Source organism: Emys orbicularis, chromosome 1, assembly GCF_028017835.1.
Source record: "Emys orbicularis isolate rEmyOrb1 chromosome 1, rEmyOrb1.hap1, whole genome shotgun sequence".
NCBI classification, from domain to species: domain Eukaryota; kingdom Metazoa; phylum Chordata; order Testudines; family Emydidae; genus Emys; species Emys orbicularis.
This window is the reverse complement of record NC_088683.1, coordinates 147173784-147199846: the sequence shown is the minus strand read 5'-3', so window position 1 is coordinate 147199846 and position 26063 is coordinate 147173784. Positions and strand designations below refer to the sequence as shown.

General features: G+C 46.0%; 1 protein-coding gene across 1 annotated transcript; it reads right to left on the bottom strand.

Moving 5' to 3' along the window:
• Positions 1-106: 106 nt before the first annotated feature.
• LOC135873033 (C-type lectin domain family 12 member B-like) lies at positions 107-23171 on the bottom strand. Its single transcript, XM_065397502.1, has 6 exons — positions 23081-23171; positions 6879-6974; positions 5945-6088; positions 4448-4602; positions 1333-1451; positions 107-245 (listed from the first exon to the last, which is right to left on the bottom strand). The coding sequence occupies exons 1-6, from the start codon at positions 23169-23171 to the stop codon at positions 107-109; spliced, it is 744 nt and encodes a 247-aa protein (XP_065253574.1).
• Positions 23172-26063: the final 2892 nt, after the last annotated feature.

Below are 26063 nucleotides of genomic sequence, written 5' to 3'. Positions count from 1 at the left end.
TGCAGAACCCAAAATCTCACAACTCAAAACAGAGCCCACAGAGCTTCTTCCCACTGCTAATAAATAAATATTTCATACTGATAAACCATAATCAACTGATAAACTGCTACTGATTGTCTGTGAGCCTCAGCTGAATGGGTGCCTTCTCACAGATCCAGAAATGGTTCTCATCACAGCGCTGATTCGCATAAATGTATTTATCCCACAGATATGCACAGGGATTCTTGTCACCGTAAACAGAAATTCTAGAAAACAAAACACAGTTTTATTACACCATACCACATTTGTGTTACATGTATAATTATTATCAGACAGGGTCATCTTCAAAAGAATTGTTAGAGTCACTCTGAGGTACATCTACACTAGAGCTGGAGGTGTAATTTCCAGCTCAGATAGACAAACCTACACTAGCTCTGATTAAACTAGTGTCTAAAAGGTGGCAGGATGGGCTTTTACATGGGATTGTACATGTGGTAACAAGCCTGTCCTGCCATTTTTACAGCAACGATTACATTACTTCTCCCTCTCCCTCTCCCTCCCCCCTTCCTGTCCCCCCCCCCCCCCCCCCCGCATGCTAGCTGAATCAGCACTGGCTCATATAAGTATATCTGTAGTAGCTCATTCAGAGCTAACACAGGTATATCTACCCGAGCTGCAAATTACACCTTCAGCTCCAGCATACCCTCAATACACATATCTCTCCAAAGCACTGAAGAGCTTGACACAGTGCTGTGCACTGACCCCCTACGATGATAGACCTGACTTTACCATGCTCGCAGCCCCAGTGGCGGCTTAAGTGGTGAGAGAAACTGAGGATTTAATCTTAGATGGGTCACCCACATGGCACTGGAGAGCACTAATTCCTATGTTACTGGATCCAGCCTCCACAATGTTCCTAGGCACAGCCGAAAAGCAGTGAGAGACTGGGCCCAAGGAATCACCCTCAGGTTGCTTGGATGGCAGTACACAGCACTTATCCGACAGGCAGCAGGAATATCCTCCACAGCACTCCCCTCCCCACTGACAGGTGCCAGGGAAAATGAGAGACTGAGAGAGATTTACAGCTTCTCAGTGAAGTGCCTATACCCCCCTTCCCCCCGAATGGCTGCTTGGGAAGAGGAATGTAGGAGGGTTTGGCAGCTAGGAGGAAGGTTGGATTGGATTGGGGGTTCCTTGTCATTGGTGGGGGGACACTGTGGGAAGGTTTGCAAAGTAGTGGGTCTAACTGGATGGTACTTACCACTGATGGTACCTGCCCATGCCTAAGTATGGACATAGACCAACTTCAGGTACTCATTGATGAAAATCTTTCCCCAAGTTACTAAATCTTACCCCTTTTCGGATGTAGAAAGAGCTGTGGTGTCCTCCCAAAACCAGCCATGCCTTTCAGTGTTACGTCGTGATAATCCAATCCAGTAATGTTCTTTAATGAAATATCTACTGACATTTTCCTATGAGGAAATGAGGACAATTTTTTAGAAAAAGTTCATAAATTTGTAGGCTCAGTAACACTGCTGGAAGTCATTGAAAGAAGGTAAGTATCGCAGAATGGGATGTTGTTCCCCATTATGACACCTGAGCTATAGCCCTCTTTCTATGATTGCAGGACCATTCAAGTGCTGTAGGAGAAACTTGAGACACCATTTTGAAATATGATGGATTCTGACATATCTGAACACAAACATGCTGGTTAGCTGGAGAAAAGAGTTAGGCAATTCTAAGTGACATAAATATATATAGTAACTTTTTGTAGTTTTGTAACCTCACAGATATTAGAGCTGGAAAAGCCCAGTCTGAGATTCCACCTTATCCAACTACCTCTCTAGGCTGGCCAATGCCAGAAAGACTGATTTCATTGTGAATTTATAAAATTATTTAACACAAAGTTTTTGAAGTCTTATCTAATACTTACATAAGATGTGACTTTTAGACAAGAGTTTAAAAAAAAATCACTACTCCACCTGCCTGGTAACTGGCCGCTCCTGCCAGTCTTATTAGCCCAGAGCTATAAAGGCTGGAAGGAGGCCAGAGAAAGGGAGGGAAGGGGAAGGGGAAGGGAAGGGAAAGGGAAAGGGAAAGGTCAGGCACAGAAGGAGGTGGGAGTCTCCTAGTCTGTTGCTGGCCAGGCCTGTGGTAGGCAAAGTAGCTGTGAAGCCTGTATATTGTTGGGAACTGGTGGTGAGAAACCTTTTGAGAATAAAGAACATGGGTGTTGCAACAGACTGAAGTGTCCCTGACTCATTGAAGAGGGAAGCCCAGGGGCCCAATACCTAGGGGCGCAACGTGAGCCCCGTTACAAGGAGATGTAATCAGATGACATCACCATCCATCTCCTTGGTTGCTCCATGGCAACTCCTGAGATGTGAGCTCAAGGTTCCTGCTATTTCAATTCCTCAGTTCACATTTCCATCCCCACTTTATTCCTCCTACATATTTCCACTCTCCTTTTTTCCTACTGCCTCCTAATTGTCTAACTTAGCTATCCTGGATAAATCTAATTTTACAGTCTTTGCTATGACCAATTTGGAAAGCTGAAAATGATGTTGAAGCAACCTGGGGGGAATTTTGCCTCCTACAGTCTGGTGAGAGGGAAATCTGAGCAACCCCTCCTGATGTTTTTTCAGAGGAACCAGCCCCAGCAGTGCGTACTAAGGTTATGTGACACACAGGCTGTGATTGTGATCTTCCAATACTTGAACCTCAACCCAAAGACAGAAGCCCTGATTTCCTCTCCTCTGCTGTTCCTGTCTCTTTCCCCCTCTGTGTACATCTGTCATGTCTACTCCTAAAAAAAAGACAGACTCAGAATTTAACAGCAAATCTATTTTAGGTGGGAGATCTCAGCAATTTAATTTTGTTTTTTCCTCAGCAAAGGTATTGGAAGCTATTTGATATATTTCCCAATTATAAAATACTCTCTATGGGGGAAGGAGGATTAAAGGTGTTTGATAAAATGAAACTTACTTGATTTATTTATGTGCCTGTTGTGACAGATAAGGCAATTTCCTGCAATACTCTTGAAAAACCTTGTTGAATAAAGTTTAGGTGTATTTGGAGTCCTTTGTATAAAAACCCAATGTATTATTGTGGAAGTGTATGTAATTTCTCTGGAAGGGACATGTAGCCAATGTAAAGCTTGTGAAGTGTTATGAGTTTCAAATAACTATATTAAACAGTGTTATAGACAAGAATGAATTTCTGGGACAAAAATAATTAAGTGGGAATCTTGAGGTGGAGGTGGATGCAAAGTTACCCTCCTCTATTTATGCAAAAACTCAGCCTTTTGAAGCTATGCCCTGAGGAGACAACCATTGTCTACTGATTACCTGCTCCCAGAAATCTGAAGATCAAGGCCCTACAGGGATAAAGGAAAGACAAACATTTTCATAAGTGCACTTGTTCCAGGTTAAAGCTGTTACAAACAGAAAACCCCCTTGGTATGGTCTGAAGAACAGCTCACCTAACTGAGTCCTTGTTGGAGTTGGGGGTGATCTCTGGTAAGCTCATTAGCATGCATGTAGGTTCTTTTATTGTTTTAATGTGTGTTCTCCGCAATGCTTTCACCTTAAGAATAAATGTGCTTGCTTAGAAAGGGTTGCATGGTAATTTATAACTATGGGCACTTATGCTGTTTATAGCCTCTGGAAAAAAAGCAAAGTGCAGATGCTGGCTGCTTAGGTCATCTACCTTGCTGGGGGATATCAAAGTGTAGGCAGGGGACTGTGCACCCTGAAAATACCTCAGATAGAAGGGAGAGAGATGCAGGTCTCCACCCAACAGAGCTGGTGCCCTTGCTGGTCCATGGTGTGGAAATGGAGGTGCAGTTGACCTAAACTGTGACACATGTAATAAATGTGAGATGGGCATTTCTTGTTTGGGCAGATCAAATAAGTAAAACCAAGATCCAAGCAACAAAAGCACAGATTACTGTTACTGGGAGAGGGGGGGAATTAAAAATGACAGTATCCTGCAACCTCAATCCAGGCCTGTTAATAATGTATGCCTCTGAGTAGGACTGTCTCTGCCCACCTGGCTTGTAACTTTGAAAACCTCTGCCCTACATCCCTCTACCAGCCCGAAGAGCAGATCAACTGTTCTCCTTAGAGCACTGGTCAGTCCTCTGCCTGAAACCTGAGGGGGTAAAAAGCCTTTGTGGACGACTCAATGCTTGTAACCATGCTGCGATTCAATAGACTCACAAAAAGAGTTTCTGAATAATACCCTGTGACTGGCAGTAATTTCTTCATGCCAGTATCCCTTGTTATACAATGACATCTTTGGAACTATGCTAATTATGCTAATGTACATGGATCTGGCCTACTGTACAGAGTCTGGGGATATTGAATAGCTCGAGATACACTAGTCAAAACATATTTTCTGTTTTGTGGAGACTTCTGAAAGTTACACAGAAATATAAAAGGAAACTGGGCTGGGCTGGGGAACATACCAGCTTCTCCTTGTCTTTTATCATGAGAAGGGTGGAATTTTGTGAGGCACAGAAGTTCCGACTCCCGTTCCATGTCTTCTTCCCTGAAGAAATGTAGTAACAGGTGTCTCCTCCCATTCGTTGCCAGTTTGTGGGGCAGAGTGTACAACTCATTCCTGAAGAAAAGTGAAAAATCAACATTCTGTTTTTAATCCCATGCTGTGATGTGGAGAAAACGAGGGCTACTGCCATTGGCTTGAGACGGCAAGGTAATCAAAGAGTTGTGATGTCTGTGACCCTAATTCTCCATGACTCCAAATACTGAGATCTTACTCAGATTTTACTCAGTCCTCGCTGCGTCAAAGTTCCATTGAGGTCAAAGAAATATGACTAAGTAAAAACAGAGCAAAACCTGTCAACGCTGAACTCATTTGGGCATTGTCAGACATTGCCTTCCCCATGTTGATACTTTGGATGGAGGTTAACTGGACCATGGAATAGTCTCCCAAGGAAATGGCAGATGTCTGATTGCTTGAAGAACTAGCTGGCATTAGTGAATACACTGTACTAACAATCTTGAACTGGCCAGAGGACAGGGATCCAGAGAATGTACAATATATTCGCCACCAGTAACATGTAGGCTCACCAATAATTTTTATAGTTTTATGAGTTGTGTGGGAAAAATATCAAGCACATTTTCAATCTGATTTCTCCCTGCACAACAGTTTTGTGAGATGGGGGTTATTTCCCATTATTGCCAATCACCATGCTCATTTTTTTCTCCAACCAGTAAGATTTGGATAATAGATCCAAAGATTTCAGAAGTTCCAAAGTAAGTTACTTTTTCCCCATCTCCCTGGGGCTGATTCCCTGCTTCACAATCAAAGACCTTAAGATCTTTCCTGTTTAATTTACCCCTGTTTTCTGATTCACCTAACCCACCCTTCCGTTAAGGTGCCATCTTGAATTTGCCTTAGAAGACCATTAGTACTGCTCCTTAATTAGTCAGAGGAGTCAATCCTGAGAAATATGAGGCACTCCTACCTCAGAAAGAACATAGCATGGTGCCCCTTCCACACCCCACAACAGTTCCCCTCTTTCTGCTGTGCCCCTCCCCCCGATCCCAGGGACTGAATGGGAGTGGAATCCTGATTTACCACACTTGAACACTATAAGGGTACTGTCCCCACCTGACATCTGTTTCATATTCTCTGTAATAAATTGGTTAATCTCACTCCAGTTCTTAGTGATTTGGTGTCACCATCATGACAGGCTCTAATTATCGATGTTGTAAGCAATTTCATCAGAGAGGATAAAAGTAGAAAGTGTCCTGGAAATGGAATTCCCTTACACCTCATTTCTCTCCTTAGTCCCTGCTTACTCTCAGTAATGGTCTTACTGAGCTCAGGATTAGCATGAGATGCTGTGTGTGAGGGGACTATTGCATCACCATTGCCCTGTGTTATTACTCATCCTGGGACAAAAGATTTAGTCCAGGTGTATAACAACCTTGTTTACCATTATTTTTATTCTTCGCTTCCCCTTCCAAACACAAACTGTCTTTTATTTCTTCCAGCCTGCTTGAGAAATTTGTTTGCAGAGCTTTCTCCTTCTCTTTGAGTTTTACATTCTCTTCCTGGTAGATGTTGGTAACCTGGAAAACTGAAATTCACAGAAGCATTTTCTAGCATGAACTTTTACAAATTCAAATGTTATTGAGGTGAAAAGGAGGTTTGTTTTTTTTATGTGGCTCGCCTGCTAGCCATACTGAGATTTGTTCGTTTCTGAACGGTTACTTTTAAATGCTGCTGGGATTATTAAAATGCAAGTGTTAATTATCAGGGTGCCTACAGCTTTTCTATAATTGTCTTTTTAATATTTAAATCTGAATAAATTGTTCCTTTCAATTATTGGTCATTCCATTGACTTGATTTATTTTCATCCTTATTTTACAGAAATATCAGATAGTGATGAACTCAGACATCAAATGTAATTTTTCTGTTTATTTTTTTTAAAGGAGGTGGCCTATTCATGAGACATGGACCCTTCCACCTTTCCATCATGGATTTGTATCCAGAGAAGGTCACTAGTATCCAAAAGTGATGGCCACCTGAAAACAGATTAGTGTGAAATGAGATAGTGGAGGTAACTAGTTCCCAATGAGCCAGCTGACACAAAAAATGGGTTCCTTTTTGGCAGTTTAAGAGGAGAGGTCCAGGCATGAATGGACTATTGAGATTGTCACTTGTAGTAGTGATACCTCCGGAGCAGGGCCAAGGTAATGTACAGTAATGGGTGAGGCAGAGCATCTGGGAAGCTTGTTCTGTGCAGTCTGCCTGTGTTGTACCAGCTCTATGGCTAAATCAAGAACTTCAACCTATAGGGGATGGATATCAAACTGGCATCTTTCACCAACATTAAATTCACCAAATAAATATGTATTGTTACTTACACACAACTCCCAGGGCTAGCAGTCCTACCAATAATGCCAGACACAATGTGAGCAAAGTCAGGGCAGCCAGACACCATGGGGATGAAGTGGGAAGCCCTGGGAGAAATCAACAATGAATTCAGTAACTAAAAGAGGCAGATCCTGAAAATTCCTTATCTTGCTTCTATTATTTTTTCTTCTTTTCCTCACCCTACCCACAAGGACACTGAGCCATGTGCTGATAGTGCAGACTCTGGTACAGGGTCCCCAGTGAGAGCAAGTCTGCTTGGAGGGGGCTGCAGCTACCCAATGTGCCTAAAACATCCCTTCCAATGCAGGGAGTTGCAGCCGCTCAAAACAGACCCCAGCTTGGGGTCGCCCCCACTGCAATCTGTCTGCAGAGCTCCTGTGGACCCAAAGTAGAGATTAAAGCTGGAAGCATTACCTGCCCTCCCAGGGGTGAATTCTTCTCAGGCCACAGCAACAGCCCTTGCCGATGAAGGGAGTTGTAATGTGCCGGGGGGAGGGATAGCTCAGTGGTTTGAGCACTGGCCTGCTAAACCCAGGATTGTGAGTTCAATCCTTGTGGGGGCCATTTGGGGCAAAAATCTGTCTGTGGATTGGTCCTGCTTTGAGCAGGGGGTTGGACTAGATGACCTCCTGAGGTCCCTTTCAACCCTGATATTCTATGTCTGTACATGTGGGGTGAATCAAACCCACTGCACATTATTCCACAACAGTTCAGACTTGGTGTGGTTTTTTCTATTTTCTCCTTATTAGGCAACACCATGGCTTGAAGGAGAAAGTAGTTAAGGACATTGAGGTCAATGGTAATAGGGACAAAATACAACATGGTTTTACAAAAGGTAGATTGTGCCAAACCAACCTGATCTCCTTCTTTGAGAAGGTAACAGATCTTTTAGACAAAGGAAACGCAGTAGATCTAATTTACCTCGATTTCAGGCAGGCATTTGATACGGTTCCACATGGGGAATTATTAGCTAAATTGGAATAGATGGGGATCAATATGAAAGGTGGATAAGGAACTGGTTAAAGGGGAGACTACAACGGGTCATACTGAAAGGTGAACTGTCAGGCTGGAGGGAGGTTACTAGTGGAGTTCCTCAGGGATCGATTTTAGGACCAATCTTATTATTACTGACCTTGGCACAAAACGTGGGAATGTGCTAATAAAGTTTGCGAATGACACAAAGCTGGGAGGTATTGCCAATACAGAGAAGGACCGGGATATCATACAGGAAGATCTGGATGACCTTGTAAACTGGAGTAATAGTAATAGGATGAAATTTAATAGTGAAAAGTGCAAGGTCATGCATTTAGGGATTAATAACAAGAAGTTTTGTTATAAACTGGGGACGCATGAGTTGGAAGTAACAGAGGAGGAGAAGGTCCTTGGAGTATTGGTTGATCACAGGATGACTATGAGCCGCCAATGTGATATGGCCATGAAAAAAGCTAATGCGGTCTTGGGATGCATCAGGTGAGGTATTTCCAGTAGAGATAAGGAGGTGTTAGTACCGTTATACAAGGCACTGGTGAGACCTCATCTGGAATACCATGTGCAGTTCTGGTCTCCCATGTTTAAGAAGGATGAATTCAAACTGGAATAGGTACAGAGAAGGGCTACTAGGATGATCCGAGGACTGGAAAACTTGTCTTATGAAAGGAGACTCAAAGAGCTCGGCTTGTTTAGCCTAACTAAAAGAAGGCTAATGGAAGATATGATTGCTCTCTATAAATATATCAGAGGGATAAATACCAGGGAGGGAGAGGAATTATTTCAGCTCACTACCAATGTGGACACGAGAACAAATTGATATAAACTGGCCATCGGGAAGTTTAGACTTGAAATTAGATGAAGGTTTCTAACCATCAGAGGCATGAAGTTCTGGAACAGCCTTCCAAGGGGAGCAGTGGGGGTTTGATACAGGAGTGGGTGGGTGAGATTCTGTTGCTTGCGTTGTGCAGGAGGTCAGACTAGATGATCATAATGGTCCCTTCTGACCTTAAAGTCTAAAGTCTATGATACTGAGGAAACGAGATGTCCACCCTTCCAGCCCTGGCATCTCCACCAACCAATAGTCATTTACCTCCTTCTCCTCCAGCAATGACAGGTCCTTTCCCACCATCAGCTTACCTCCCCTTTCTCTAAAATTATCCTCCCTCCCTCGTCAGCCATCATGCAGTCCCCCTTAAATGTTTTTTGTTTTTCACATTTCACAATCTTTTTTAATGGAAAATATTTTGAGAATCCAGGTTTAGCCAGAGAGGATGGAAAGAGTGAGCAAAAGGGTTGAAAATGAAAGTGGAATTTCCTAAAAAATAATAAAATGGTGAGAACAAAGAATTAGCCCTGGTCTACACTAGGAGTTTAGGTCGAATTTAACCCTGTACCCATCCACACGACAAAGCCATTTTTGTCGACTTAAAGGGCTCTTAAAATCTATTTCTGTACTCCTGCCTGGCGAGGGGTTTAGCATTAAAATTGACCTCGCTGTGTCAAATTTGGGGTAGTGTGGATGCAATTGGACGGTATTGGCCTCCGGGAGCTATCCCAGAGTGCTCCATTGTGACCGCTCTGGACAGCACTCTCAACTCAGATGCACTGGCCAGGTAGACCGGAAAAGCCCTGTGAACTTTTGAATTTCATTTCCTGTTTGGCCAGCGTGGCGAGCTCAGAGGTGACCATGCAGATCTCATCAGCAGAGGTGACCATGGAGTCCCAGAATCAAAAAAGACCTCCAGCATGGACCGAACGGGAAGTACTGGATCTGATTGCTGTATGGGGAGATGCATCCGTGCTATCAGAACTCTGTTCCAAAAGACGAAATGCCAAAACATTTGAAAAAATCTCCAAGGGCGTGAAGGACAGAAGCTATAAGAGGGACCCGCAGCAGTGCCGCATGAAACTTAAGGAGCTCAGGCAAGGCTACCAAAGAACCAGAGAGGCAAACGGCCGCTCCGGGTCAGAGCCCCAGACATGCTGCTTCTATGATGAGCTGCATGCCATTCTAGGGCGTGCCCCAACAACTACCGCAGCCCTGTGCGTGGACTCTGTCAATGTATTCTCACACAACAGGGATGCGGATTTTGGGGACGAGGAAGATGATGAGGAAGAGGAGGTGTAAGGTAGTGCACAGCAAGCAAGTGGAGAAACCGTTTTCCCCAACAACCAGGAACTGTTTTTCACCCTGGATCTAGTACCCTCCCAACCCATTGAACGCGGCCTCCTGGACCTGGAAGGTGGAGAAAGGACCTCTGGTGAGTGTACCTTTGTAAATATAATACATGGTTTAAAAGCAAGCATGTTTAATGATTAATTTGCCCTGAAGACTTTGGATGCATTTGCGGCCAGTACAGCTACTGGAAAAGTCTGTTAACGTGTATAGGGATGGAGCGGAAATCCTCCAGGGACATCTCAATGAAGCTCTCTTGGATGTACTCCCAAAGCCTGTTAGCCATGTGGTGGGGGGAGGGGTGAAGTGATCATCCCAGAGAATTGGGTGTGTGTATATGGGGGGGTTTAGTTGGGTTTGTGCTGCACATTAACCCCAAAATCACAGCCCCTCCTTTTAAATGGCCAACCCATTTTAAATGGCCAACCCAATGGGTGCTTGGTATGTGAAATGAGGGTGCTACTGTTTGAAACCATTCCCACATGTTTTGAAGGTTAAAGAAGCCAAAAGACTGTGGCTTACCATGGCTGCCTGCAAGCCGAATTCTGTTGCTCGCCGGCCCTGCATGTGTGATCTCTCACATCAAACCGGCAGGCCCTCAATATAAAAGGCAAAATGCGACCTTGTAAAGAAAGCATACGTGCTATGTAATGTTAACAGCTTGGTTCACTGTGAAAGAGTCTACCCACTGTTCTCTAAAATGTGTCTTTTTAAAGACTATTCTCCCTTTTTTTCCTCCCGCAGCTGCAAATGTTTCAACGCTCCCTGTATCATCTCTGTCCCAGAGGCAAGCAAAGATTAGAAGGCGAAAAAAATGCACTCATGATGAAATGTTCTCTGAGCTCATGCAGTCCTCCCTCACTGAAAGAGCCCAGCAGAATGCATGGAGGCAGACAATCTCAGAGTGCAGGAAAGCACAAAATGAATGTGAGGACATGAGGGACACGGGAGAGGACAGGTGGTGGGAGCAAGAGGAGAGGTGGTGGGATCAAGATAATAGGTGGCATCAGCATGATGAGAGGAGGCAGGAAGCAATGCTTATGCTCCTGGAAGATCAAACTGATATGCTCCAGCATGAGGGAGGCCAGTTTCAAGCGGAGTGCCCCAAAGGTCAGTCCTGGGGCCGGTTTTGTTTAATATCTTTATTAATGATCTGGAGGATGGTGTGGACTGCACTCTTAGCAAGTTTGCAGATGACACTAAACTGGGAGGCATGGTAGATACATTGGAGGGTAGGGATCAGATACAGAGGGACCTAGACAAATTAGAGGATTGGGCCAAAAGAAACCGAATGAGGTTCAACAAGGACAAGTGCAGAGTCCTGCACTTAGGATGGAAGAATCCTATGCACTGCTACAGACCAGGGACCGAATGGCTAGGTAGCAGTTCTGCAGAAAAGGACCTAGGGGTCACAGTGGACGAGAAGCTGGATATGAGTCAACAGTGTGCTCTTGTTGCCAAGAAGGCTAATGGCATTTTGGGGGCTGTATAAGTAGGGGCATTGCCAGCAGATTGAGGAACATGATCATTCCCCTTTATTCGACATTGGTGAGGCCTCATCTGGAGTACTGTGTCCAGTTTTGGGCCCCACACTACAAGAAGGATGTGGAAAATTTGGAAAGAGTCCAGCGGAGGGCAACAAAAATGATTAGGGGTCTGGAGCACATGACTTATGAGGAGAGGCTGAGGGAACTGGGATTGTTTAGTCTCCAGAAGAGAAGAATGAGGGGGGATTTGATAGCTGCTTTCAACTATCTGAAGGGGGGTTCCAAAGAGGATGGAGCTCAGCTGTTCTCAGTGGTGGCAGATGACAAAACAAGGAGCAATGGTCTCAAGTTGCAGTGGGAGAGGTCTAGGTTTTATATTAGGAAACACTATTTCACTAGGAGGGTGGTGAAGCACTGGAATGCGTTACCTAGGGAGGTGGTGGAATCTCCTTCCTTGGAGGTTTTTAAGGCCCGGCTTGACAAAGCCCTGGCTGGGATGATTTAGTTGGGAATTGATCCTGCTTTGAGCAGGGGGTTGGACTAGATGACCTCCTGAGGTCCCTTCCAACCCTGATATTCTATGATTCTATGATATGGTTGAGGTGCAGAAAAGGCAGCAAGAGCACAGACCAGCGCTGCAGCCCCCGTGTAACCAACCGCCCCCCTCCCCAAGTTCCATTGCTTCCTCACCCAGACGCCTAAGAATGCGGTGGGGGGGCCTCCGGGCACCCAACCACTCCACCCCAGAGGACTGCCCAAGCAACAGAAAGCTGGCATTCAATAAATAAGTTTTGAAGTGCAGTGTGGCCTTGTACTTCCCTCCTCCCCTCTTCCCCCACCCCACCCGGTGCTTCCCTCCTCCCCCACCCCTCCCGGGCTACCTTTGCAGTTATCCCCCCATTTGTGTGACGAATTAATAAAGAATGCATGAATTTGAAACAACAATGACTTTATTGCCTCTGCAAGCGGTGATCAAAGGGGGGAGGGGAGGGCGGTTGGCTTATAGGGAAGTAGGGTGAACGAAGGGGGCCGGTTTTCATCAAGGAGAAACAAACAGAACTTTCACACTGTAGCCTGGCCTGTCATGAAACTGGTTTTCAAAGCTTCTCTGATGCGCAGCACGCCCTGCTGTGCGCTTCTAACCGCCCTGGTGTCTGGCTGCGCATAATCAGTGGCCAGGCGATTTGCCTCAACCTCCCACCCCGCCATAAACTTTTCCCCCTTACTCTCACAGATATTGCGGAGCACACAGCAAGCAATAATACCGATGGGAATATTGGTTTTGCTGAGGTCTAACCGAGTCAGTAAACTGCTCCAGCGTGCTTTTAAATGTCCAAATGAACATTCTACAACCATTCCGCACGTGCTCAGCCTATAGTTGAACAGCTCCTGACTACTGTCCAGGGTGCCTGTGTGTGGCTTCATGAGCCATGGGATTAAGGGGTAGGCTGAGTCCCCAAGGATAACTATAGGCATTTCAACATCCCCAATGGTTATTTTCTGGTCTGGAAAGTAAGTCCCTTTCTCCAGCTGTTCAAACGGACCAGAGTTCCTGAAGATGCGAGTGTCATGTACCTTTCCCGGCCATCCCGCATTGATGTTGGTGAAACGTCCCTTGTGATCCACCAGTGCTTGCAGCACCATTGAAAAGTACCCCTTTCGGTTTATGTACTGGCTGCCTTGGTGGTCCGGTCCCAAGATAGGGATATGCATTCTGTCTATCGCCCCACCACAGTTAAGGAATCCCATTGCAGCAAAGCCATCCACTATGACCAGCACATTTCCCAGAGTCACCACCCTTGATAGCAGCAGCTCAGTGATTGCGTTGGCTACTTGGATCACAGCAGCCCCCACAGTAGATTTGCCCACTCCAAATTGATTCCCGACTGACGGGTAGCTGTCTGGTGTTGCAAGCTTCCACAGGGCTATTGCCACTCACTTGTGAACTGTGAGGGCTGCTCTCATCTTGGTATTCTTGCAATGTAGGGTAGGGGAAAGCAAGTCACAAAGTTCCATGAAAGTGCCCTTACACATGCAAAAGTTTTGCAGCCACTGGGAATCATCCCAGACCTGCAACACTATGTGGTCCCACCAGTCTGTGCTTGTTTCCTGGGCCCAGAATTGGCGTTCCACGGCATGAACCTGCCCCATTACCACCATGATGTGCACACTGCCAGGGCCTGTGCTTTGAGATAAGTCTGTGTCCATGTCCTCATCACTCTCGTCACCGCGCTGCCGTCGCTTCCTCACCTGCTTTTGAAGTTTCTGGTGCTGCATATACTCCAGGATAATTCGCGTGGTGTTTACAGTGCTCATAACTGCTGAGGTGATCTGAGCGGGCTCCATGCTTGCCATGGTATGGCGTCTGCGCAGAAAAAAGGCGTGAAACGATTGTCTGCCATTGCTCTCACGGAGGGAGGGGCGACTGACGACATGGCTTACAGGGTTGGCTTACAGGGAATTAAAATCAACAAAGGAGGCAGGTTTGCATCAAGGAGAAACACACAACTGTCACACCGAAGCCTGGGCAGTCATGAAACTGTTTTTTAAAGCCTCTGTGATGCTCAGTGTGCCTTGCTGTGTTCTTCTAATTGCAAACAACCTAGTCAGCAAACAGCGGCAGCGAGATTTTAAACGTCCAAAGGCACATTCTACCACCATTCTGCACTTGCTCAGCCTATAGTTGAACTGCTCCTTACTACTGTCCAGGCTTCATGAGCCATGGGAGCAAGGGGTAGGTGCAACCGTGCGGTGCTGGGAGAGCAGCCTGAGGCAAAAGTCTCCAGCTCGCATGATATTCCAGGCAGGACTGAATCTCCATTAGATGAAACTTAAAGAAGAGAATGACCTAGAGTCACTCCCATTCATGTCCAGGCGACCCCGACCGACCTCACCGATGCCGGCCAGGAGCAACCAGGAGACAGCAGCAGACGGTACAGTACGGCTGCTAACCATCTTTGCTAACTTGCAAAGGCAAGGAGCTGCTGCTCTGTAGCAATGCAGTACCGCATCTGTCAGCAGCACCCAGGAGACGTACGGTAACAGTGAGCTGAGCGGGCTCCATGCTTGCCATGTTATGTCATCTGCATGGGTAACCCAGGAAAAAGGCGAGAAACGATTTTTTGCCATTACTTTCACAGAGGGGAGGGGGCTGACGACATGTACCCAGAACCACCCGCGACAATCTTTTTGCCCCATCAGTCATTGGGAGCTCAACCCAGAATTCCAATGGGCGGCGGAGACTGTGGGAACTGTGGGATAGCTACCCACAGTGCAATGCTCCGAAAGTCGACGCTAGCCTCGATATTGTGGACGCACTCTGCTGACTTAATGCGCTTAGTGGGGACACACACAATCGACTGTATCAAATCGATTTCTAAAAAATCAACTTCTATTAAATCAACCTAATTTCGTAGTGTAGACATACCCTTAGACATTAGCTAGGGTAAAACTACCAGGGCTATTGATCCTCATGCTTCAAGGCATAAATAATCATCAGTGATGGTCAGGAAGGATTCCTTCTCAACCCCCCCACCCCTCATCATGGGATAGAACTGCACAGTAGTGGTTAATATTTTGCTGTCTTATATGAGTTGTATTTTAAAATAAAATTTAGTGAGTTTAATATTATCTTCCATTCATTATACTATCTGATAATCAGCCAGGAAACTTGCTAAAGATCCATCTCCCAGAGAAGGTTAAGTATCAGAGGGATAGCCGTGTTAGTCTGTATCAACAAAAACAATGGGGAGTCTGGTGGCACCTTAAAGACTAACAGATTTATTTGGGCATAAGCTTTCGTGCGTAAAAAAACCACTTCTTCATATGCATGGAGAGAAGGTTGTTTACACTGGCATCACAAAGGAAATGAGGCTGAAACCCCTATGGAAAGTAAAATGACGATAGAAATCAATTTTATGATTGGATATCCTCAAATGTTGTAAAATGGCATGGTTCCATTGAAGTAAACACGGTGTTTTTACCAGCTCTAGCTACAGGTCAATTAACTCCCCAACCAGTTACAATCCAGTTCCAGTTTATAGTGTAGATGGGGTGATAACTGTGTCTGCAGTTCAGATTCAAGTTTTGCACAAGTCCAAGGCTTGAGCACAAACTGAAGACCCAATTAAATCCTGGTTAGGTCCCATCTTCACTTCAAAATAAAAACATGTTGTAACCAGTCATGTAAATGGTCTCCCTACAGGGTTGCTTTTGTAATGTAGCCAGACCCATCACCCACTTGCTCCCACACAGAGTCTGGCCCTGTAAAGACAGACAGCATGCTGTAGAAGGAAGAAACAAATGGACTTTCTGAAAAGTCACAGTATCCACCTTGTTTAGCCAATATCCCATGTAATTAAGTCTAAGCATATTTCTAGTCTCCTTATTGAGTCAGATCCCCTGACCTGCCTACTTTCTGCTGCTCCGAAGTACAAAGCAGGCAGAAATCCAGCTTAACCCTCTGTTTGGGAATCCTCAAGATAGGTAAATCCCCAGCTGGAATATCCAGCTCTATGCTACCCTCTTCTGCCCATGGGTCCAGGGGGCACTGCCAGAGTGCCTCTGAATTTCAGTGATCACCGCTATGAAGCAGCCCCTTGGGGACTGTTGCAGCCAGGCATAATTTAGAGAAGGTCGGAGGCTGCTATAAATTACACTAAGGGATGGGCCAGCTCCATTGACCTCAGGATCAGCACATGTGGCTTCAACTCTCCTTTATCTCCCCCTCCTCAGCTGCACTGAATGGAGCTTTGGTACAACTGAGGATCTGGCCCCTTATATTTCCTTTGTGGTTTTTCTTTTCTCTTTACTCTCTAATGGAGGCAAAATAAACTGAGTGTCTGTTGCGGGGACAGTTTGTCAGTTTGACTGTGTGCTTGATTGTTTGAAAAGTGTGAATTGGGAGTGCTTTGTTCCAGTTGGGCCTTGAGTGGGCCTGATTGTTATAAAAAGGCAGCCAATTGTGAACCAGCAGATTGACGAACAGCGGAGAGGCTAACGGAGGGAGTTTGCCTGGGGGGAGCCCACTGAGGCTTTCATCTTACAGGCTTCTCTGAGTATTAACTGCAACAGCTGAGGAAGCTCTTAGAAGGAAGGTAATACGGATGGTGAGTGATCAGCTCTTGTGACCTGCAGAGGATGTGCCATGTTTGTCTTTCTTCCACAGGACAGGAGCGACTTTGTCTGTACAAAGTGCAAGCGGGTCTCCATATTGGAAGAGAAGGTTCAAGGTCTGGAGAAACAAGTATCAACCCTGCGTTGCATAAGAGAAAATGAAGATTTCCTGGAGAAACGTCAGGATATGCTTCTATGGGCACAACATTCTGAAGAATCAGAGCAGGCTGCGCAGCGGGGACAGAGGGACAGTGAAGAAAATTGGCAGCCTGTGACCTCCAGAAGAAGAAAGAGGAGCGTCCATATACCAGCAATGCAGATACAGGTGAGCAACCATTTTCATGTTCTCTCCACAGGTACTAATGCGGAGAGTGGACCAGATGATACATCAGAGGGAAGGGAGCAGAAGGAGACTCCACCGATTGGAAGACATGAGATGCACTGTCCTAGGGATGGGGGTTCCATGACCACCGCTCCCAAGAGAAGGAGGAGGGTGGTGGTGGTTGGGGACTCCCTCCTCAGGGGGACTGAGTCATCTATCTGCCGCCCCGACCGAGAAAACCGAGAGGCCTGCTGCTTGCCAGGAGCTAGGATTCACGATGTGACAGAGAGACTGCCGAGACTCATCAAGCCCTCGGATCGCTATCCCTTCCTGCTTCTCCACGTGGGCAACAATAATACTGCCAAGAATGACCTTGAGTGGATCACTGCAGACTTCGTGGCTCTGGGAAGAAGGATAAAGGAGTTTGAGGCGCAAGTGGTGTTCTCGTCCAACCTCCCTGTGCAGGGAAAAGGCCTGGGTAGAGACCGTCGAATTGTAGAAGTCAACGAATGGCTACGCAGGTGGTGTCGGAGAGAAGGCTTTGGATTCTTTGACCATGGGATGGTGTTCCAAGAAGGAGGAGTGCTAGGCAGAGATGGGCTCCACCTAACGAAGAGTGGGAAGAACATCTTCGCAAGCAGGCTGGCTAACCTAGTGAGGAGGGCTTTAAACTAGGTTCACCGGGGGATAGAGACCAAAGCCCTGAAGTAAGTGGGGAAGTGGCATACCAGGAGGAAGCACAAGTAGCAGGGAGCAAGAGGGGAGGACTCCTGCCTCATACTGAGAAAGCAGGATGATCAGCGAGTTATCTTAAGTGCCTATATACAAATGCAAGAAGCCTGGGAAACAAGCAGAGAGAACTGGAAGTCCTGGCACAGTCAAGGAACTATGATGTGATTGGAATAACAGAGAGTTGGTGGGATAACTCACATGACTGGAGTACTGTCATGGATGGATATAAACAGGAAAGACAGGCAGGGCAGAAAAGGTGGCGGAGTTGCATTGTATGTAAGAGAGCAGTATGACTGCTCAGAGCTCCAGTATGAAACTGCAGAAAAGCCTGAGAGTATCTGGATTAAGTTTAGAAGTGTGAGCAACAAGGGTGATGTTGTGGTGGGAGTCTGCTATAGACCACCAGACCAGGGGGATGAGGTGGATGAGGCTTTCTTCAGGCAACTAACAGAAGTTACTAGATCACAGGCCCTGGTTCTCATGGGGGACTTCAATCACCCCGATATCTGCTGGGAGAGCAATACAGCGGTGCACAGACAATCCAGGAAGTTTTTGGAAAGTGTAGGGGACAATTTCCTGGTGCAAGTGTTGGAGGAACCAACTAGGGGCAGAGCTCTTCTTGACCTGCTGCTCACAAACAGGGAAGAATTAGTAGGGGAAGCAAAAGTGGATGGGAACCTGGGAGGCAGTGACCATGAGATGGTCGAATTCAGGATCCTGACACAAGGAAGAAAGGAGAGCAGCAGAATACGGACCCTGGATTTCTGAAAATCAGACTTTGACTCCCTCAGGGAACTGATGGATAGGATCCCCTGGGAGAATAACATGAGGGGGAAAGGAGTCCAGGAGAGCTGGCTGTATTGTAAAGAATCCTTATTGAGATTGCAGGAACAAACCATCCCGATGTGTAGAAAGAACAGGGCTGGCTCTAGGATTTTTGCCGCCCCAAACAGAAACAATTTTGGCCGCCCCCCCCCGTTTTTTCCTTACCCCACCCCCGGCCCTGCCTCAGCTCCGCCCCTTCCCCAAATCCCCAGCCCTGCCTCCTCCCCCCAGGCTCTCAAGCCTAGGAGGGAGGGGGAGAAACGGCGCACGCGCCGCGGCCACTCGGAGTCTCCCCCTCCCTCCCAGGTTTGAGAGCCTGGGAGGGAGGGGGAGCAGCGGCGCATGAATCAGCTGTTTTGCGCGCCGCGACCGCTCGGGATCTCCCCCTCCCTCCCAGGTTTGAGAGCCTGGGAGGGAGGGCGAGCAGCGGCGCGCAAATCAGCTGTTTCGCGCGCTGTGAGCAGCAGCGGAGGTGAGCTAGGGCAGCTGGGGCACATTTTTAGGGGCGGCATTCTGGCACCGGCCATGCTGCCCCTAAAAATGTGCCGCCCCAAGCACCATCTTGTTTTGCTGGTGCCTAGAGCCGGCCCTGAGAAAGAATAGTAAATATGGTAGGCGACCAGCTTGGCTTAACAGTGAAAACCTTGCTGATGTTAAACACAACAAAGAAGTTTACAAGAAGTGTAAACTTGGACAAATGACCAGGGAGGAGTATAAAAATATTGCTCAGGCATGCAAGAATGAAATCAGGAAGGCCAAATCACAATTGGAGTTGCAACTAGCAAGGGATGTTAAGAGTAACAAGAAGGGTTTCTACAGGTATGTTAGCAACAAGAAGAAGGTCAGGGAAAGTGTGGGTTCCTTACTGAATGGGAGAGGCAACCTAGTGACCGAGGATGTGGAAAAAAGCTAATGTACTCAATGCTTTTTTTGCCTCTGTCTTCACGAACAAGGTCAGCTCCCAGACTACTGCACTGGGCAGCACAGTATGGGGAAGAGGTGACCAGCCCTCTGTGGAGAAAGAAGTGGTTCAGGACTATTTAGAAAAGCTGGATGAGCACAAGTCCATGGGGCCGGATGCACTGCAGCCGAGGGTGCTAAAGGAGTTGGCGGATGTGATTGCAGAGCTATTGGCCATTATCTTTGATCAAAACTCATGGCGATCAGGGGAGGTCCTGGATGACTGGAAAAAGGCTAATGTAGTGCCCATCTTTAAAAAAGGGAAGAAGGAGGATTCAGGGAACTACAGGCCAGACAGCCTCACCTCAGTCCCTGGAAAAATCATGGAGCAGGTCCTCAAGAAATCAATTTTGAAGCACTTAGAGGAGAGGAAAGTGATCAGGAACAGTCAGCATGGATTCACCAAGGGCAAGTCATGCTTGACTAACCTAATTGCCTTCTATGATGAGACAACTGGCTCTGTGGATGAAGGGAAAGCAGTGGACGTGTTATTCCTTGACTTTAGCAAAGCTTTTGATACGGTCTCCCACAGTATTCTTGCCAGCAAGTTAAAGAAGTATGGGCTGGATGAATGGACTATAAGTTGGATAGAAAGCTGGCTAGATCATTGGGCTCAACGGGTATTGATCAATGGCTCCATGTCTAGTTGGCAGCCGGTATCAAGCGGAGTGCCCCAAGAGTTGGTCCTGGGGCCGGTTTTGTTCAATATCTTCATTAATGATCTGGAGGGTGGCATGGATTGCACCCTCAGTAAGTTTGCAGATGACACTAAACTGGGAGGAGTGGTAGATACGCTGGAGGGTAGGAGTAGGATACAGAGGGACCTAGACAAGTTAGAGGATTGGGCCAAAAGAAATCTGATGAGGTTCAACAAGGACAAGTGCAGAGTCCTGCCCTTAGGACGGAAGAATCCCATGCACTGCTACAGACTAGAGACCAACTGGCTAGGCAGCAGTTCTGCAGATAGGACCTAGGGGTTACAGTGGACGAGAAGCTGGATATGAGTCAACAGTGTGCCCTTGTTGCCAAGAAAGCTAATGGCATTTTGGGTTGTATAAGTAAGAGCATTGCCAGCAGATCGAGGGACGTGATCATTCCCCTCTGTTCAGTATTGGTGAGGCCTCATCTGGAGTACTGTGTCCAGTTTTGGGCCCCACACTACAAGAAGGATGTGGAAAATTTGGAAAGAATCCAGCGGAGGGCAACAAAAATGATTAGGGGGCTGGAACACATGACTTATGAGGAGAGGCTGAGGTAACTGGGAGTATTTAGTCTGCAGAAGAGAAGAATGAGGGGGGATTTGATAGCTGCTTTCAACTACCTAAAAGGGGGTTCCAAAGAGGATGGATCTAGACTGTTCTCAGTGGTGGCAGATGACAAAACAAGGAGTAATGGTCTCAAGTTGCAGTGGGGGAGGTTTAGGTTGGATATTAGGAAAAAACTTTTTCACTAGGAGGGTGGTGAAGCACTGGAATGGGTTACCTAGGGAGGTGGTGGAATTTCCTTTCTTAGAGGTTTTTAAGGTCAGGCTTGACAAAGCCCTGGCTGGGTTGATTTATTTGGGGGATTGGTCCTGCTTTGAGCAGGGGGTTGGATTAGATGACCTCCTGAGGTCCCTTCCAATCCTGATATTCTCTGATTCTATGATTGAAAATAATTATGGCTCTGCTTCTCCTCCCACAGGAACTGGTGCAAATCAGCATTAACCCTACTGAATTCAATGCAATTAGACTGCTGGAAGGACAGAGCACAGTCTAAGTCCTGGGACTAGTTATGGGAAGTGTCAGTGGACACTGCCTTTCATGGGCACTCCAAAGAGAAGGAAGTTCACTTTAAGTGCCAGAGGAGGCTGGGTCGGGAATGAGGGCACACAACAGACCCAAAGAGTGGCAATGCCCTCCTCAAAAGATGCTGCCAAGAAGCTGGCTGCAGTCAGTGTGTGTCCAGAGATCACTGAAAGATCTTTGTGCCTGCTTACAACATCCTCCTGGCGCCAGACTGTTAAATCTTCCTCTAAAGCCTGTGACATTGGTCAGTATCAGAAACAGGATTTCTTTGTTTCTCTTTGTTTTTTCCAGCCAAGGTTCTGGGCACTTGACAATACTTAAATGGCCCAGATCCTTAACTGTGCTGTGACCCCTATGCACAGCACATCTGGGACACAGTGGCATAGCCGGCCCAGGAGGATCATAGCAGTGTAGTTGCTCTAGTGCTAACTCCCCTCCCTATGGCTGGTGTAAAATAGTGGCTCCAGAAAAGAAGGCACAGATGGTGCTTCCCTGAACTCAGATGATCCCTAACTGCTCCAGTGGTCATTTATGGTCACTAGCAACTGGAGCAAGTTGGAGCAGCCTTCAGACTGCTCTAATTGATACCAGAGGACTGGACTGAAGCACAACTGGCTCAGGATCAGGAAGAACACAAAGGTGGCTTAAAGCTACTCAGCGCATTCCCCTCCGGAATTATGCTGTGTGCTCCTCTGCCCAGCCAGGAATCAGGGCCTGTAACACACTGATGCCATCTGGTGATCGCTACTTTCATAGAGATGGCAAAACTGCTAAATAATCTGACATTTATTTGAATGTAAAGATGAAAAAACCTTCCACCTTCACTACCGAGCTACAGCCCCAAGCTGGAGTCTGAAGGCAAAAAAACGGAAGTGGTTTTTGGTTTCAATCACTCCGGGTTTGCTGGATGCAAATGCTGCTGCAGAGGACAGCATGGGGCTATGTGCTCAAATTGTTCAGGGGGCCACAGCAAACCAATGTCCTGACTTGTGAGTGTTTTGCTTAAATAATCTCTCATTCATTGTTTCAGGGAAAGGCCATGAATTGGGGTTTGGCTTAGAGGGTTTTTTCTTCCACTTATTAATGTCGCCTTGGCCTTTTTTTAAAAAATGCATCTTTGACTCTTTAAAGTGTTTCCCTCCTCTCTGGCTGTGTTCGCTCCCTCACATGGAGCCAGCACAAACACTCTGCTCCAGAAAAGTGGGTTATAATTTGTCACCAAATGTTAAAATTACAAGAAGCAACCTGGAGCAGGTCAAACATGAATGCAAACAAAAATCTTCACTTCCCCACAGACCAGAGTTTGACAACAGTAAAATCCTAATCTAGGCTGCATCATGCCATGGATGACTTTGCAAAAATGATTATGAACTGATGGCACAGTATCTTCTCTAGACTGTCCAACTCTGCTCTAGAGCCTGATCCCACACAAACACTTACTACCTGGCATACTGCTCACTCATATGGGTAATCCATCAAAGTCACTAGGACTATTCATGGCAGTAAGTACTACTCTCAGCAGTTAGTGTTTGCAGGATTGGGTCCCTACATAATAAAATCTTCAGGGGAGAGACAGCATCTCCCTCCCATGCTTTGAACAGAAATGTGCATGCTTCGGCCCTTCTGTTAATTAATAATGACAATAAAACAGGACAAATTCACCACTGGTGTAACTCTACTGAGAAGTGTGGAGTTAGAGGACCGAATTTGGTCCATTCTGCCTAAGACTAGGTTGAGAGCACTTCCCAGCCCAGCTAATTTTAGCACAATAATGAAAAAAGCCCAATAGAGATTGTACCTTTTTCCTCAGGAGTGGGAGGCTTTGGAATATTTTCCAGTGCATAAGATTTATTAAATTCCAGATCCGCATATGTTATTTCCTCTGTCATATCTGGTGAAGAGGGAAGCTTATATTCCGAGTCAAAAAGTTATAGCACGTTTCAGGCTCTGCAGCTGTTGAGCGAGGAACAAGATCTGTTGTTTTAGAGAGGGCTCCTTTTTAATGCATTGTTAGATACAAATAAGGGAACCCGGATATCGAAGCAGAGTGGCCCAGAACTTCCTCTGAAAGGATGTTACAAAAGAGAAATGTTCCCTTTGAACTGAGGAATTGTTCCCTTCTCCTTCTTCCTCTGCCTCCCTTCTCGCCCATCTGCCCTCCACTTATTTCTCTTTGCAACGTCTGTCGAAAACACAGCCCTGTCTGTGTAAATTCTGTGGTTAGGTTTTTAAAGAGGCAACTTGTTTCTGGAGAACAGCAGGTTCAGGATTCACATGCAGGGGTGAATACAGGATTTTCACAGCATCATGGCCATATTCTGTTGTTACCAGCTGCATGCCGTAGAGCAGGGGTAGGCAACCTATGGCACGTGAGCTGATTTTCAGTGGCACTCACTGATCCGGGAGGCTCTGCATTTTAATTTAATTTTAAATTAAGCTTCTTAAACATTTTAAAAACCTTATTTACTTTACATACAACAATAGTTTAGTTATATATTACAGACTTATAGAAAGGAAACCTCCTACAAATGTTAAAATGTATTACTGGCACGCGAAACTTTAAATTAGAGTGAATAAATGAAGACTCGGCACACCACTTCTGAAAGGTTGCCAACCCCTGAGCTAGATCCTCAGCTGGTATAGAATGGCATAGCTTCAACTTCTGTTTAAGCCAGCTTTCTCTCCCTCCTTCCAAGGCCCCCGCCATTTTCTACTGCCAGTGAGGCACAAAGAAGCTGGTGAGGTGAAGTAAGGTTCTGGTCCTCAGGGCCTAGCTGTCCATTTGGCAAATTCTTCTTAAGCTTTATTGTCATACTGTATCTCAAAAATGGCAAGGTCTCAAAATGTGTTCTGAAGGTCTTGCAGATCACCAACTTCTATTGGTATTTTTGAATGCTGGTAGTAAATGCTGGCATGATGTTCCTGTGTGAATCTGGAAAATCAAAATGTTCCCTTGTCATGTTATAGACATGTACGCTCTGATGCGTGGATCTACAGTTCCTTCTCCTGCAAAGTCTGGCTTTATAACAACTTCAATGAATGACATTTAGGGCATTTTAAAATATAACTGGGAAGTTAATTTGGTGGTTGTGACGGTGAGGACTTAATTGCATGCTCTAAATGGATTGAAGGTTTACACGTTTCCTCAGAACTGTTATTGCATGTTATTGAAGCCTTCCTCATTCTATTCTAACACTTGTAGGGCATGAGTAAAATACATCAACAAACCTATGTAGAGTGGCAGGCCTAATCTAGTAGGGATACTGAGAACAGGACTGAGACAAGCAAAATTGGTGGTGGTGGTGGGGAAATTGCATGGGCCCTTCAGCAACTTAATCTGTCTCTATCCAGCACTACCAACCACAATATTAACCTGTTTTTGTCTAAGCTGATCCATCTTGGGAGACAACTGGAACAACTAGACAGTATCATGAGACTGTTTTCATATACTCAAGGCCAGATCCTTAGATAAAATTGGTGTAACTCTTTTGATTTCAATGAGCTATGCTGCTTTACACCAGGTGAGAATATGGCCCTCCTTCATCTCTAGGTCACTGGTTCTTCTACACCTCCAGTTAGTTAATTCCCATCTGGAGGCCCCTCAGGGGCCTATCTGAAATAAGTGGGTGAATTCTAGTCTTGCTCTGAGAAGGATGGTGTTTACATCACAAAAATCACTACCAGATAAGAATTAATTGGCTTCACTCAATGTCTCAGCACAGGGATGAAAACTGGAATAGACCATAGCATGGGCCTCTGTCTCCCTTAGAGGTCCTTGGGGTCAAGGATGAGGTTAGCATTAGCAGGGGGATGGGACTGTGTGCATATGGGTGTTGGGCCCGGGAAGGCAGCTTGTGTTACTGCCCTCTGGATTGTAGATATTCTCGAAACAGAGGACATCAGCCTCCAGGGCTATTAGTTCTGCAATTTCCAACAGCACTTTAGAAAATAACACAAACTCAGTTGCTTGTTCTCAGTGGTCAGGAATCATTACACACTCTCAGCCACAGACGGAAAACCACAACAGAAAATATGAGAAATATAAGAGACACTCAGCGCTGACATCGTTCACACTTGGCTGTGAAACCTGCCCCATCAACTGTATGCAAAGCAGCAGCGATGGTATCTGGGAAGTACATGAACTACAACAGCAGGGCTGCTCTACCCCTCTAGCTTTTGTGGGTCTTTCCTGCATTACTCAACCCATAGCCAATGGTGTGGTTGCCACCATATAACAGCATCAAGCACTTTTGCAGTGTCAATAAGGAGAACTACTTGAAACTGTTTGAAATCTTGATGCAAGATGTCAAAAGCTTTGTGTGGAACATTTTGTACAACTGTGCTGACTTTTCACCCACTCTCTTGAGGATTTGAATACACACACAGCAAGACAAGCCTGAAACGTAAGGAGTGAACTGGGTGTAATTTCCTGTATACTATTCTCTCCAGAATCCTCACTAGGACTCAGGAACAACCAGAGAAGAGGCTGTCCTTCTCAGGATTTGAACTGAGCTCAGTGCAGGCTGGGGCAGGTCTCTGGGAGTGAGGTAGTGATTGCACCGTGGATACCTATACACTGCAGTCATGACCGACAGACCTCACAGTTTACGGACCTTGCTATTGAGTTTCAGTGCCTCGATTTATGGAGTTTTCAATGATCCGTGACCCATTTATTATCTTTCTTCTCTGCCTGTGTAACATTTTCTGTCTGTGGTGATGAGGGACAGGAGAGGGAAGCAAATATAACTCTTTTGTGAATATGCTTTATGAGTTCTGAGCTT